General features: G+C 39.6%; 3 protein-coding genes across 3 annotated transcripts; 2 read left to right on the top strand and 1 right to left on the bottom strand.

Moving 5' to 3' along the window:
- The first annotated feature begins 206 nt into the window (after positions 1–206).
- Positions 207–2,938, top strand: LOC133732777 (uncharacterized). Its single transcript, XM_062160358.1, has 5 exons — positions 207–853; positions 1,487–1,550; positions 1,667–2,055; positions 2,167–2,256; positions 2,362–2,938. The coding sequence occupies exons 1-5, from the start codon at positions 725–727 to the stop codon at positions 2,755–2,757; spliced, it is 1,068 nt and encodes a 355-aa protein (XP_062016342.1). The 5' UTR covers positions 207–724; the 3' UTR covers positions 2,758–2,938.
- Positions 2,939–3,677: 739 nt separating this feature from the next.
- On the bottom strand, positions 3,678–6,167 carry LOC133731921 (reactive Intermediate Deaminase A, chloroplastic). The gene is made up of 6 exons (XM_062159370.1): positions 5,895–6,167; positions 5,652–5,767; positions 5,515–5,559; positions 4,697–4,770; positions 4,557–4,606; positions 3,678–3,947 (listed from the first exon to the last, which is right to left on the bottom strand). Exons 1-6 carry the CDS (start codon positions 6,070–6,072, stop codon positions 3,853–3,855), a joined length of 558 nt encoding a protein of 185 aa, XP_062015354.1. The 5' UTR covers positions 6,073–6,167; the 3' UTR covers positions 3,678–3,852.
- Positions 6,168–6,777: 610 nt separating this feature from the next.
- On the top strand, positions 6,778–9,024 carry LOC133732775 (cullin-1-like). Its single transcript, XM_062160357.1, has one exon. It carries the CDS (start codon positions 6,778–6,780, stop codon positions 9,022–9,024), a length of 2,247 nt encoding a protein of 748 aa, XP_062016341.1.
- Positions 9,025–13,359: the final 4,335 nt, after the last annotated feature.

The following is a 13,359-nucleotide window of genomic DNA, read 5'->3' as shown; positions in this document are numbered from 1 at the left end:
TTAGGTCCTAACGTATAGATCACTTCTGCAAATTTTCAGCCAATTTGATGATCGTTAAGGCATCCAAAACTGTAATTTACCATATATTGCAATTTACCATAGATATACTTGGTGTTATATATAGCAAAATGATTAAGTTCTAATGTTTTATTATATCTAAGCCCTCATAGATAAGATTCATTATACCCATATTTGCTTTATTTGGCCCTCCAAAGTATAAAAGAAAATGTTAGATAGTGAAAACATCATAACTATGTAAAGCATTTTCACTTAATTCCCCCTTTTTTTCTTTACCCGGTCAAATTTCTTTGAGTATTGATGGTGAAAAAAAAAAATTATGTGCCCCCTTATATGAAATTCTGAGTCCCCCACTCCACTAAAGTTCCCTCCCTTTTGTTAAACTGTTCGATTTGATTGGCTGACCATAAGAAACAAAAACAAGTACAAAAAAATAAGAGAAATATGGGAAAATTCCCTTCCACTTGTATTAGACAGACAATGACCTGAAACCTTGTAAAGAACCAAAAGCTGTAATAATTCCTGACTTGATTAATAATTTCCCCTTTGTTGATGTCTACAAAAGTGAGAGGTCCCAATCCACGCAATCCCATCATAATTTCCTTTTCATCAGTGTGATATAAGTGGAGCTAAAGAGGGACACCATCGATCGGATTTAGTAACAGAGAATTGAGAGTTGGGACGTGACTTGTCTTGGGAGACGGCGATGGATAGCGGCTTGAGCAGTTTGATCGGAGTGGCACCACCACCACCACCACCACCACTATCGTCGGAGACGGCAAGCCAACGATGGAGGAGATTGTGTGGCCTCCTCAAGAACCGCAAGCCAAGCAAGGTTTCGCCTCTCTGGCTCTCTCTCTCTCTCATCAATTTGATGCATGTCGATATATCATTTGAAGTTTTACTAGCTGAAATATTATAGCCAGAAGCCAGTAGACTTGGTGTTTGAATTTTCATTATTTGTGCGTGGTCTCAACTTGATTTTACTATAATAATAATAATAATGAAAAACAAAAAACTTAGATTTCACTAAGATTTAGGTGTTGGCCGGTCAATTATCTTCTATTGTTGGCTTTCGTATGGGACATCATAATTTCATCTATGATTTCCGAAATTTCCCCATCTTGAATCTTGGCTCCTTCCTGTTATTCGTAGTTAATTGAAAGTTAGTTCTTCAATTTATGATTTTTAGTGAAGACATGCATTAATTATTAACCCTGGAAATGTCCAAATTAATTGGACAATCCTTTTATATGCTAGCCAAGAAATTAATTGAATGAAAAGGCCCTTTGGTGGTTCTCCAGCTAGCTAAACCATAATTACATTGATTCTCGTACATTACAGTATTACAGTACGTATTACGTAATTCCTTGTTTCGTGTTTTATCAACCTCTCAAGAGCTCAAGAGAAAGGAAGATTCAATTACAAGTTTTGAACTTAGAGTTTTCCGAATGTTTGAATATTGTAGGAGGAGAAGTTCGGACTCCGTGTTGCAGTGCTGAGTATATATGCAAAATACCAATTTATCAACGGTGAGCTTCCTCAGATGTAAATAAACGGGAGGGTGTAATTTTCTCCTTGGTGTTGTTGAGTTGTTAATTACTTGTTTGTGAATGACTTTTGTTCATTCTTGTGTTTTGTTGTGCAGGAATAGACAATCTAGATCTAGATAGTCAGGACGAGGAACAGACAGAGACAACAGAGGAAGCAAATGTTCCTAGCAGGTATTACTGTTATCAGTGTCGTCAAGTGGTCAGTGTCACTGTGGATGTCGAAATGACATGCCCTCTCTGCCATGGCGGCTGGATACAAGAATGTAGTACCGTTGGCCTACTCTATCTTAATATGCCATCAGAATCTGAGCATTCTGCTAGTGATTCTGATGGACAGGGCACCATTCTGATCCATCCTTCCAGTCCAACTGTCATAGACATTGTCGAGGACAGCTATGGTTCAGATCCCAACCCCAACAGGTCCCCTTTTCATAGCACTGGTTTGTATGATTACAACAACTATGACGAGTCACACCAGGCAACGGTAATGTCCAAATTTCACAAGCATAACTAAACAGTTTTATATAACTTAATTATATTTAAGTTGAACTTCACAATTTTATGAAGGCTAACAGTTCATCACTCGTATTTGCAGGGCAATTATGATTCTAGTTTGGAACAGGGATTACTTACACTTAGCATTGATGCAAATATTGTTGCTAACCAGCCTCATCATGGGACAGGGGTAGGGGTCAAAACCCAGAACTATAATTAAATCTCTTGCCATGAAGTTGTTTTTGTTTGAATTTTAGATTTAACTTGTGAGAAATATATGGCTTCTACTTTGTAGGTTACTACATCAGTCTGGATCTTTTCAGCCACTGGTTTCGCCTTTGAGGCTGTATCGGCATTTTTCGATCAGGTTTCCACCCCACGGAAGCCTCAATACTCATTGTATGGCATGCTGTTGTCCATCGTGGCTGTACTTGTTTGCATCTTGGACCTCATTCACAATGCCCTGATACAAAGACTAAGAGGACTCACATCTGCGAGTAACATTCTTTGGGGTATCTTGCCCGAAATTTTTGGTTTAGCTCTCGCATTTATTCAATGCATTAGCTCGGCACTGCAGTTTTTATTTCTCTATAGGCATGCTGCTAATCCTATGAAAATATCGCTTGTGCCTTTCTTATTTTTCTTCGTTTTGTTTGCTTTCAAATATAGAGAAGGAAGGAATAGAGGTTAGAACTTAGAAGGAAGTAGAAAATGGTTGCTGGTGTTTAGGAAGGAGTATATGCTTACTTTGGCTAATTTTGGTTACTCAAAACTTGTATGAGAAACATGGTTACTCCGGCTTGGTCTTATTGTGCTTAAAAAAGACCAAGTTTCAGAGAGTAAAAAATTAGAAGAGTAAGAACATTTCTTTTCGCGTTGGAGTACATAGCATGTGTAGATAATTCGCTTCATTTTAGGGGATAAACCAAAGTGTCCAATTGACCATACCTCAGGTACTAAAGAAGGAATTTACCCTTCAACAAAATGACTCAATATGCAGGACGATCTCAACACTAAACCTGTTTTATCAATGCTGAAGAATGTGTTTCGATCTATCTACGAACGATTTATGCATGCGTACACGTGTGGTAGACTGGTATGCCTTTGTTTGATTAATCTTTGCTAGTGTATATCTCTATTTCATACAATTTTACTCTGTCTTACTGGCTAATTTTAAAAACTTAGGGTAGCAAATTGATTGGAATAAAACCTAGAGTAGCAAATTTACACTATACTGAAACATAAGGTAGCAAATTGACAAGCCAAACTATTATATATGGCGGACTTGGATCACCAATTAAAAACACAGTTTTGCTTGTTTTTTCATACGAGTAATTAAGCAATTGGTTTTGCAAGGTGAAATAGGTAGATTCTGTATTTCCCATAACTATCAACACGGTTTGCTCAAACCCATCAATCCCTATTACAACCGTGTGTTTTGTAACTTCACCTTTGGATTTCATCCTCTTAATCCTCTATTGCACAGATGTTTCAGTGCGACAGAATATCCATCCTCTTAATCCTCTTAATCCTCTAAATCTAATGCAAATTCATTTAACATTTTTTGCCGAAAGCCATATTGGTAAAAATTGGGAGGCGCTGCAAGTGATCTTAAGACAAAGCAATCATCATCTATCCTGCTTTTTAGTTGTCAAGTACAGAAATGATGTTACAAAATCAACAATGTGCAAGGGAGGGCGGAATAAACAAGTAAAAGGCCATGTTCAAAGAAGCCACCTCCTACATTATTATCTAAGTTCCTGCTAACAAGCCGAATAGTATGAGGCTACAGTGCTGCAATGCACTCAATTTCAATCTTGGCATCCAAAGGCAATGCTGCTACCTGAAATGTTGAGCGTGCTGGAGCTGGTGATGGAAAGTCTGCGAAGCAAAAAGATAGCCAGGGTGAATGAACAAGTACAGTGGTTCTACCAAAGGTGTTTAACATGAACTATAAAACCATAAACCACAAAGGCAAAATAAAAGGGTGGTGTATTCAAGAAAAGGTTTACTTTAATAGCTGTCTGCCCCTACGGTTAGCCAGCTTGAGTAACAAGTGATGGTGGAGGAATTGGATTAGGATGAGCCTAGGTCAAAGGCAATCTCATCCAATGTAACGAGAAAAAGAAAAAGAGCAAAACAAAACCAAAAACAATAATAGGCGTCAATAAAGTCCAATAGGTAGCCATGCTTCAAGTGTTCTAAACTATAAATTAGATGTAGCTAATGTTATCATAATTCAAAAACCATAAACAAAGACTTTGTGCATGAAAATGTAGTGAATAAGCTTTTGCTCTATAAAATCAAGAACTTAAGTCAAACTCCATTCAATCCAAGTAGAAGTGCTAATCACACGAGCGCCTAGATAACTTCAGATTATCCAGATTTGGCACGGTTCAAAGATGGAATACCACAAGACAAATGCATATTTTGCACACGACAAATGCAGCATTTAGTTATAGGTACAGCATCAAATTGATTAGAACTCACATTTAGCATAGATCTCATTGACTGCCTTGAAGTCTTTCAAGTCAGCCAACCTGTATAAAAAGAAAACAAGAAGCAACTCATTATCTCTGCAATACTAATTTATAAATCAAGATTTGAGCAAAGGGACAAAGAGGCCATACAAAATAGTTGTTTTAACCACAGACGAATAATCAGCACCACTTGCTTTCAGTATTTCTCCCATATTCTTGAGAACCTGCAATAATTTATAAACACAAATTTGTCAAAAACAGCCTGCTCTGTACAGCTATCAACTGAACTCTATTGCGAAGAAAACAGAACACAGGTTAAGCTGGTAGTTTCTCTTAGGGAGAAAGGTGTTTGAGAAGCATTAGTGTAAGCTTTTCTTGCACTGTGAGAAAATAATTTATAGAAGTAACAATTACCACAGCAATGTTCTGCAGAGATCTTTCGAGACCAAGTGTGCCCACTAACTAACTTAGCTTGGTTCTAACTTTCTACAAGGGTTAAGGATGCTATATCCCTCTCATATAATTACCCACTTAAGAAACTTTGTACACAGTTTCTACCCAGAAAACCAACTAATAGAGTTTCTCAAGTATCTTTTCTCTACAAATTTATCGACGTCGATCCCATTGCTTTTGTTTCTTTTTATTTTTTATTTATTGATAGAGGTCAGTTTTTCTAGTGTGGTTCTGCACTACTGCTGCCTGACAACAGCCTAGACCACTTTCCTAAAGAGATCCAACAACTACCAGATTCTCAAACAGGCTGTTATCTTCCAATGTTCACTTACTTCAAGGTTAAGAGGTTACGATAACTGGTTTTGAAGATTATAGCCTTCACCATAAAGAAGTAACAAGATCAAGAACACTATCACCAACTATGTGCACAGAAGTAAAAATAGAAAACAAATTCCCACATCTATAGCACAAAGTATAACCAAGGCAATTTGAATAACAATAACATATCAACATACCTGCTCCGTCTGACCTTCAACATCATCCGAGATGAACTTTCCGGTCTGCATTCCAACACACAACACATACTTTCTATCACTCCAAACATCGATGGAATCAACAGATGACAACAAAACAAAATTCCACGAAAACAAACCTCCGGAATCAGACCAAGACAACCAGACACATAGAGGACATTGTTAGCTTTGATTGCCTGAGAATAGGGTCCCAATGCAGCCGGAGCCTTATCTGTTTTCACAGCCTCCTTGATTCCTAAAACCCAAGCCAAACAAAAACTGACCAATCTCAAAATTCATACCCAAAGTTAATTCAAATAACCAAACACAACAACAACAACAAAAAATGAGAAAAATGAAATTAGTGGTAATCAAACTCTTACGAGCGTCAGTGGAAATTGCTAAGCAAGCGAAACGGGAAGAGGGCTTCGATGAAACCAAGGATCGCCACCCGGCTACCGAGGCACAGCCGACGCCGGCGACGGCTAAGGGAGCCCCGGTGCGCAGTGCGCCCATGTCGATCGTCGGCATGTGGAAGCTCCTCGCCGCAGACCACGCCATCTCCGAGTGTCTCAGTTGAGCGATGACTGCTTTTCACTGCAAATGCTTGGTCACTGGTATCTGTTGCTGTCGCTCACCGCCTCACTCACACTCTCGCCTTTTTGTTCTATATTCTTTGGGCTTTCTCTTCTTCTTTGGTTTTGGGCCAAGCCCCACACCAACTTCTTTTTTTTGGTTCTTTTCCTTATTTCTTTGGTAATTATTCTTCTTTTCCTTATTTCTTTGGTAATTATTCTTCTAATTCGACACTTATTAATCACCTAGTATGATAAGCTTAGTCGAGCAACCTAGCATGAAACCTATATGTCTAGCATTCGATTCGAGTCACAACTCTCAACAATTTGTAGTGCAGATTTGAGGGGGAAATTCGGGTTCGTGCACCTGTAGCAAGGTATTAGTCTAACTTTGTTGGAATACTATTGTGAATCTCGGTACAAATACTGACTGAGATGAGTGTGCTACTAATGACGTGAGGTAGCCCAGAAAAAAAAAAAAAAAAAGTAAAAATTCTACTCCTGTTAGGATTCAATGATGTATAGTCTCGAAAACCTAAAGCTACTAGGTGTCGGTGTTCTAATTCCAAAAGGAAAAGAGAGAATGTAATACCTTTTCTATATAAAGGGTTCTTCACGATCTGAATTCTCAACCAAAGCCCTTCCTCTGAATTTCAGGGTTTTTCTTTTTCATCGTTTTGCTAACCAAACAATGGAGAGAAAAATTATCTTGCTTGATGAAGGATGGGGCCATATGCAGATGGGGATCACCAAGCTGAAGAGAATTCTCGAAGGACTACCGGAGCCTCAGTTCAGCTCACAGGAATACATGGATCTTTACACAGTGATTTACAACATGTGTGTTCAGAAGCCCCCTCACGACTACTCAGTACAGCTCTATAATAATTACGGCGAGGTCTTCGTCGAGTACATCGAGTCGACGGTGTTGCCTTCCCTGAGAGAGAAGCACGACGAGTTCATGATGCGTGAGCTCGTCCGAAGATGGTCCAATCACAAACTCATGGTCCGGTGGCTCACGCGCTTCTTTCAGTATCTCGACCGCTACTACGTCTGCCGAAACTCCAAGGATCCGCTCAAGGATGCTGGACTTAAGCGATTTAAGGATCACGTTTACAACGAGATGAATGCAAAGGCTAGGGACTCTCTGATAGCTCTTATTTTGAGGGAACGTGAAGGGGAGCAGATTGACAGAGCGCTGATGAAGAACGTGGTTGATATATTCGTGGAGGTTGGAATGGGAGAGATGGTGAATTACGAGGAGGAGTTCGAAAAACACATGGTTGATGATACTGGGGACTACTACTCTCGAAAGGCCTCGATTTGGATTGTGGAGGATTCTTGTCCCGAGTACATGATGAAGGCGGAGGAGGCCTTGAGGAAGGAGAAGGAGAGAGTTTCCCATTACCTACATTCGGGCAGCGAGCAAAAGCTGTTGGAGAGGGTGCAGCAAGAGTTGTTGGTGGTTCAAGGTCCACAGCTGCTTGATAAAGAGGAGTCTGGATGCCGGACCTTGCTTCGAGACGATAGGGTGGATGACTTGTCTAGGATGTTCAGGCTTTACAATAAAATACCCCAAGGGTTGGATCCTGTTGCTGCTATGTTTAAGAAGCATGTTACTAATGAAGGCACAGCCTTGGTCCAACAGGCCGAAGAGGCAACAGCAGCTGCAAGTGGCAACAAGCAAGGTGGTGGTGCTGGTGAGCCGGGACTAGTATTTATCAGCAAAATACTTGAGCTACATGATAAGTACATGGGATATGTCCTTAGCTGCTTCCAAAACCACTCGCTCTTCCACAAGGCCTTGAAAGAGGCATTTGAGGTATTCTGTAATAAATCTGTTGCTGGGTACTCGAGTGCGGAATTGCTTGCTACATTCTGTGATAGTATCCTCAAGCAGATGGGTGAGAGTGACGAGGCCATAGAAGAAACTCTTGACAAGATTGTTACGGTGCTTGCATATTTCAGTGACAAGGATCTTTTCGCCGAATTCTGCAGGAAGAAACTTGCCCGTAGGCTGCTCATGATCAATCATGATGATAAGAAGAAGAACCGTGCTGACCAGCTTGACAATGAGAGAATGCTTCTAACAAAGCTGAAACAGCAATGTGGAGGACAGTTCACCTCTAAGATGGAGGGAATGGTCACAGATATTACTATTTCTCAGGAAAGCGAGAAGAGTTTCAAAGACTATCTTCGAAAAGATGGTACTCCAAAGCTTGAGTTGGATTTCTCAGTCACTGTTCTAACAACTGGTAACTGGCCAAGCTATAAAACATCTGATCTTCACCTTCCTGAAGAGATGGTCAAGTGCATTGAAGTGTATAAAGAATATTATGACAGAGAAAAGAAACACAGGAAGCTTTCATGGATTTATTCATTGGGTACTTGCCATGTTAGGGGCAACTTTGAGCTAAAACCCATTCAAATGTATATGTCAACCTATCAGGCTGCTCTCCTGCTGCTCTTCAACACCTCGGAGAAATTGAGCTTTTCAGAGATATTGACTCAATTAAATCTTCCCAAAGATGATGTCCACAGAACGCTTCATTCATTTTCTTGTGCCAAGTACAAGATCCTTCTCAAAGAGCCTAACACAAAGACAATCTCCCCCAGTGACACCTTTATGTTCAACTCTAAGTTCACCGACACAATGAGGAAAATCAGGATCCCTCTGCCACCGCTGCAGGATGAAAGGAAGAAGGTCACGGAAGATGTCGACAAAGAGCGCAAGTATACAATTGACGCTGCACTGGTGAGGATTATGAAGAGTCGAAAAATATTGGGTCATCAACAACTGGTCACTGAGTGTCTTGAACAGTTGCAGCGCACGTTCAAGCCGGACATCAAAACAATCAAGAGGCGCATTGAAGATCTCATCACCCGTGACTACCTTGAGAGGGACCCTGAGAATCCTAACACATTCAAGTATGTCGCATGAGTTTTACTCTTCAAGCTAGTAAAGAGGTTTCCTTATTGAGTTTGAGACTGCTGCATGTGCATGTAAATTATGTGCAGCAGCGTTTTGAACGTTACTTTTTTTTCTTTTCATTTTTGCAATTAATAGCAGTCCTATGAAATTTCTAATATCTCTGCTTGTTATCAAATCGATCAAAATTGTGTGAATTACAAGTACAATGCACCAATATCTTTCAAATGTGAGAATTGTGTGTGTAATTGCTTTCCTAGCTAGCCTCGTCAGCTTAATTACCTTTCATTTTCATTGCTATTTTTTCTTGGTCTACAAGAAGTATGGAATATGAGCCTTATTTCAAATTCAATATATATTTTGTAACAAACAAAGACTTAGCAGCTGCACCTTTTATGTGAAGCCAGAAGACATTGGTGTTGGCAATATTGTATATGCCTTTTTGTTTGACACAATAATCTGAATCGCAGGCAAAAACCTATGACTCAGGACTTTACGTTCTTTCAATTATGATAATATTTACAAGTATGTTGAATTCTTGAAGTAGAACTCATGAAGAACAATTATTCTTTTGTTTGTACACCTGTAAGATTAACTTTTTGTTTACACATTCATGGCCTTAAATCGTGTCCTAACTCGTCCGAGAGCTTGCCTCAATTGTTTGGTCTTGCTTCAGCTTAATTTTAGCTTCCGCATATTCTTGAGCTGCTTGTGGATCAATCTCGATCGATCACTACCCTTCGCATCACTTACGATCTGATTATTTCCTATTCTACCAGAGTCACCCATGAAAGCCATCGTTAACCATTGCACGTTACTCGATCATTAAGAAGTATTCTCAGCATACCAATATCTAGAGCTGTGACAATGGGGTTGTCATTTGGTAATATTATCATATTATGTTTATCGAATCACATGGAATTTACCTAATTTGTGGAGTATAATCAGTATATATGTGAGATATTTCAAGGACACAGAGACGAGAAGAGAGTGGTGTCGTCGTGGAGGTGAAGTGAGACGAGGTGCGACTGACTCTTTCCTTCACCTAGCCTGCTTTTTCCGCACTTCTGCTATAGGCAAGCTTAAATAGATATTTCTAACCATAGAAACTGTCCTGCCAAAAAAAAAAAAAAAAAAATGAAAGTATCGCAAGTCAGGTTACACCAAAATCCACACTGATTGCATATTTACATTATTGATTTCCATCTTGCTTGTCAATTGTTAATTGTTATATTAAAATGTATGTATATATATTATAGGTATTGCCTCGGAGGGTGCAATTCAGTTAGATATATGCTTGTAATTTGTAATTTACAAAGTTTTGGTTTTATGTCCCCCCCCCCCCCCCCCCCCCCCCCCCTCATTGTATGTTTTGAATGATAAAGGCGTGAGGATGAGTCTCCCACTGGGTTTCAAACCTCAAAAAATAAAAAGAGTCTGCGCAAAATTGTTAGGCTAAAATTAGCCCAACCCTTCGTACGATCCTAGCTACGTCCCTGCCCTGATTGGCACAGTACGTACCACTCAAAGCTTCGGCATTTCAAGCAGAAATAATAGAAGTTGTTGACATTCAAACCGAAATCCACATGAATAAACAACAATAACACAATACAGAACAACAAATAATTAACAATCATATTTTAGAAGTGATAGAAAGTCGATACTTTACACCAAAATGCACTCAAATACAACTGAAAATGATACAAAAGCAACATATTTGTATGGAACAATATATTAAAATAGTTCTAAAGCTAGCACTTGTAAAAAAACTAACCTCCATAAAGAATAATCGTACAACACAAAACCACAAAGCTTAATCTTTCTTCACCAACAAAATTGGAGTAAATTTTATTTTATCTCCCAAATCTAAAGACCCAAAATTATATGTGCTCCTACACTTCTAATTTCTGCATGCACCTTCATTATATCATTGCTAATTCACTTTAACAATATTAAAGAATTGAGATTTATTCAAAAAAAAAAAAAAGAATTGGGATAATTTAATATGGATCCAAGTTCTATAAAAAGATTGTGTTCAGTATCTTCCACCCCATTAGATAAGGAGAAGAGATGGTAGATATGAAAAAAGGGGCAAGCATGCACCACCCATATTGAGAAAGCAAGTACCCGCTGGAACCCTTACCCCGGCACAATCCAAGTGAGAACAACCACCAGATCGAGGGAAAAGCCCTTATTAATTACACTACAAAAAATAATTGCAATGGCCACCCCAGTTAGCGTCGGCGCAAAAATGCCGTAGCTAATGGTCCTAGATTTGCTACGGGAAACAAGGCGTCGCAAAAAAAAAAAAAATTTGCGACGGCAAAGGAGAGCCGTAGCATAAAAATTAAAAATTTTGCGACGGCAAAAGAGAGCCGTAGCATGAAAATGGTTAAATGGCAACGGCATTAAAAATGCGGTAGCAAAATTTTTCCTAATACTTGCTTCGCTGCAATTGCCGTAGCCTTTATTTACAAACTTAACCTAGCTCCAAGGAGCCAAGAGACGAAAATTAGGCGCGTCTAGATTTTAGTTCCCTGTGAACTAAACACAAACTTCCCTGAGATCTGAAACCTAAACACAAACTCTCTTCTTTTCTTTTTGGCTGGGCGGATTTAGGCCTTTTTTTTTTTAAGCTCTTTTCTTTTGATCGCAAAACAGATCGATTCATTCGATCCCCAAAACCAGCAAAACAGACCCAAGCTCCACCGCAACTCTTCGCTCTTCGCCCTCCCCCAAGCCACCGCAGAACAGATCGATTCATTCGATCCCCAAAACCAGCAAAACAGACCCAGCCACCGCAGCTCTTCGCTCTTCGCCCTCCCCCAAGCCACCGCAGAACAGATCGATTCATTCGATCCCCAAAACCAGCAAAACAGACCCAAGCCACTGCAGCTCTTCGCTCTTCGCCCTCCCCCAAGCCACCGCAGGTCTTCGCTCTTCGTACTCCCCCAAGCCACCGCAGCTCTTCGGCCTTCGCCTTCCCCCAAGCCACCACAGCTCCACCGCAGGTCTTCGCTCTCCGCCCTCCCCCAAGCCACCGCAGCTCCACCGCGTCTCTGCCTCTGACTCCCTCTGCTCCGTGCCTCTGCCTCGAAACGGTAAGTTCTAATTTCTAAACTTCAACCGCAATGAATCTTCAGTCTGGTAAAATCAATCCCAAAACCATGTCATTGCTTGATACCCTTTGAAACCATGATGATCTTCTGTACAAAGGAAACTAATTTCATTGTAAAGATTCTACCTTTAATTCATTTTCTTACAAATTCCATTCAAATCGACGGAAATTTCGATACGATTGGAAGTTTGAATTTGTATTTCATTATTTTGGTTAGTGGGTAGTTGGGTACTGACTACTGAATCTGCTGATCTATTTTGGATACATGAATTGGTGTTGATTGTTGAAACATTGATTATTGGTGTTGGTGTTGATGTTGATTATTCTTCAGTTCTTCGCATTGTTCTTCTGTTTGAAGAGAAGAATTAACTGTTGATTGTTAATTAATTAATTACTAATTATGCTTTTACTTCTAAGTTTACTGTGAATGTGTGATTGTGTGATTTAGTCTTGATTGAGTGAAATTCCTTCAATTATTCATGTTACTGCATTGAGTGCATTCTGTTAATGAATAATGACTAAATTAACAGGTGCAGCAGAAAGTTGAATTGAATCATTCTTGTTGTTATATGTGTGTGTGTGCTCAAGTCTTATATATATGTTTCTTCTTTGAACTAGCTTTCAATCTTCAGACATAATTATACACTCTCTTCCTTGAGAAGAATCAGTGCTGGGGATCAATCCTTGGTGAGAAGAATCTGAAGACTGAAACCAGATCTTTCCGAACCAAAAGAAAACCCCCAAAGCCTTCTCTCTCAGCCTCTCTCACATCTAGCCCTAACTCGCTCTTCGTTGGTATGAAATTTCAACCCTTTCAAACTTTAATTGATACGTTTGATTTGCAATTCGCAGTTTTCAACGGAGGAAGATGAACAAAATCTCGACAATTAATTCTTCCTGCTCTAATTTTCTCTCCTGGGCCATTTGATTATATGGCTTTGAAAGTGGGTATCTTAGTTTTGCATCATGGATTGAGATAAGCATACAAAATCAGGTATCTGATGATGTGTTAGAAAATTAATTTCTGCTTTCCAGTCGGTTTTGGATTTGGTTCATATATACAGTGCTCCATAGACATCTCTGTGACGCTAGTTTGTATGCCTTTCCACAGCCAAGTGAACGTACTACTTATGCAGATAATGAAGCTGCATATAAGTGTCTCAAAGAGAGATATGAGACCAAGCAGGAGGACATAATCCTCTATGGTCAATCTGTCGGAAGTGGCCGTA

This window comes from Rosa rugosa, chromosome 2 (genome assembly GCF_958449725.1).
Source record: "Rosa rugosa chromosome 2, drRosRugo1.1, whole genome shotgun sequence".
Classification (NCBI taxonomy): Eukaryota; Viridiplantae; Streptophyta; class Magnoliopsida; order Rosales; family Rosaceae; genus Rosa; species Rosa rugosa.
This window is presented reverse-complemented; position numbering and strand designations above follow the sequence as displayed.

Excerpts from the sequence above, each read along its gene's own strand:
- LOC133732775 (XM_062160357.1), top strand. The coding sequence starts at position 6,778 with ATGGAGAGAAAAATTATCTTGCTTGATGAAGGATGGGGCCATATGCAG.
- LOC133731921 (XM_062159370.1), bottom strand. The coding sequence starts at position 6,072 with ATGGCGTGGTCTGCGGCGAGGAGCTTCCACATGCCGACGATCGACATG. Across the intron at positions 5,560-5,651 it reads GTCTTGGTCTGATTCCGGAG|ACCGGAAAGTTCATCTCGGA; the intron begins GTTTGTTTTCGT and ends GTTGGAATGCAG. Across the intron at positions 4,771-5,514 it reads TTGAAGGTCAGACGGAGCAG|GTTCTCAAGAATATGGGAGA; the intron begins GTATGTTGATAT and ends AAATTATTGCAG.
- LOC133732777 (XM_062160358.1), top strand. The coding sequence starts at position 725 with ATGGATAGCGGCTTGAGCAGTTTGATCGGAGTGGCACCACCACCACCA. Across the intron at positions 1,551-1,666 it reads AAAATACCAATTTATCAACG|GAATAGACAATCTAGATCTA; the intron begins GTGAGCTTCCTC and ends TTTGTTGTGCAG. Across the intron at positions 2,056-2,166 it reads ACGAGTCACACCAGGCAACG|GGCAATTATGATTCTAGTTT; the intron begins GTAATGTCCAAA and ends TCGTATTTGCAG.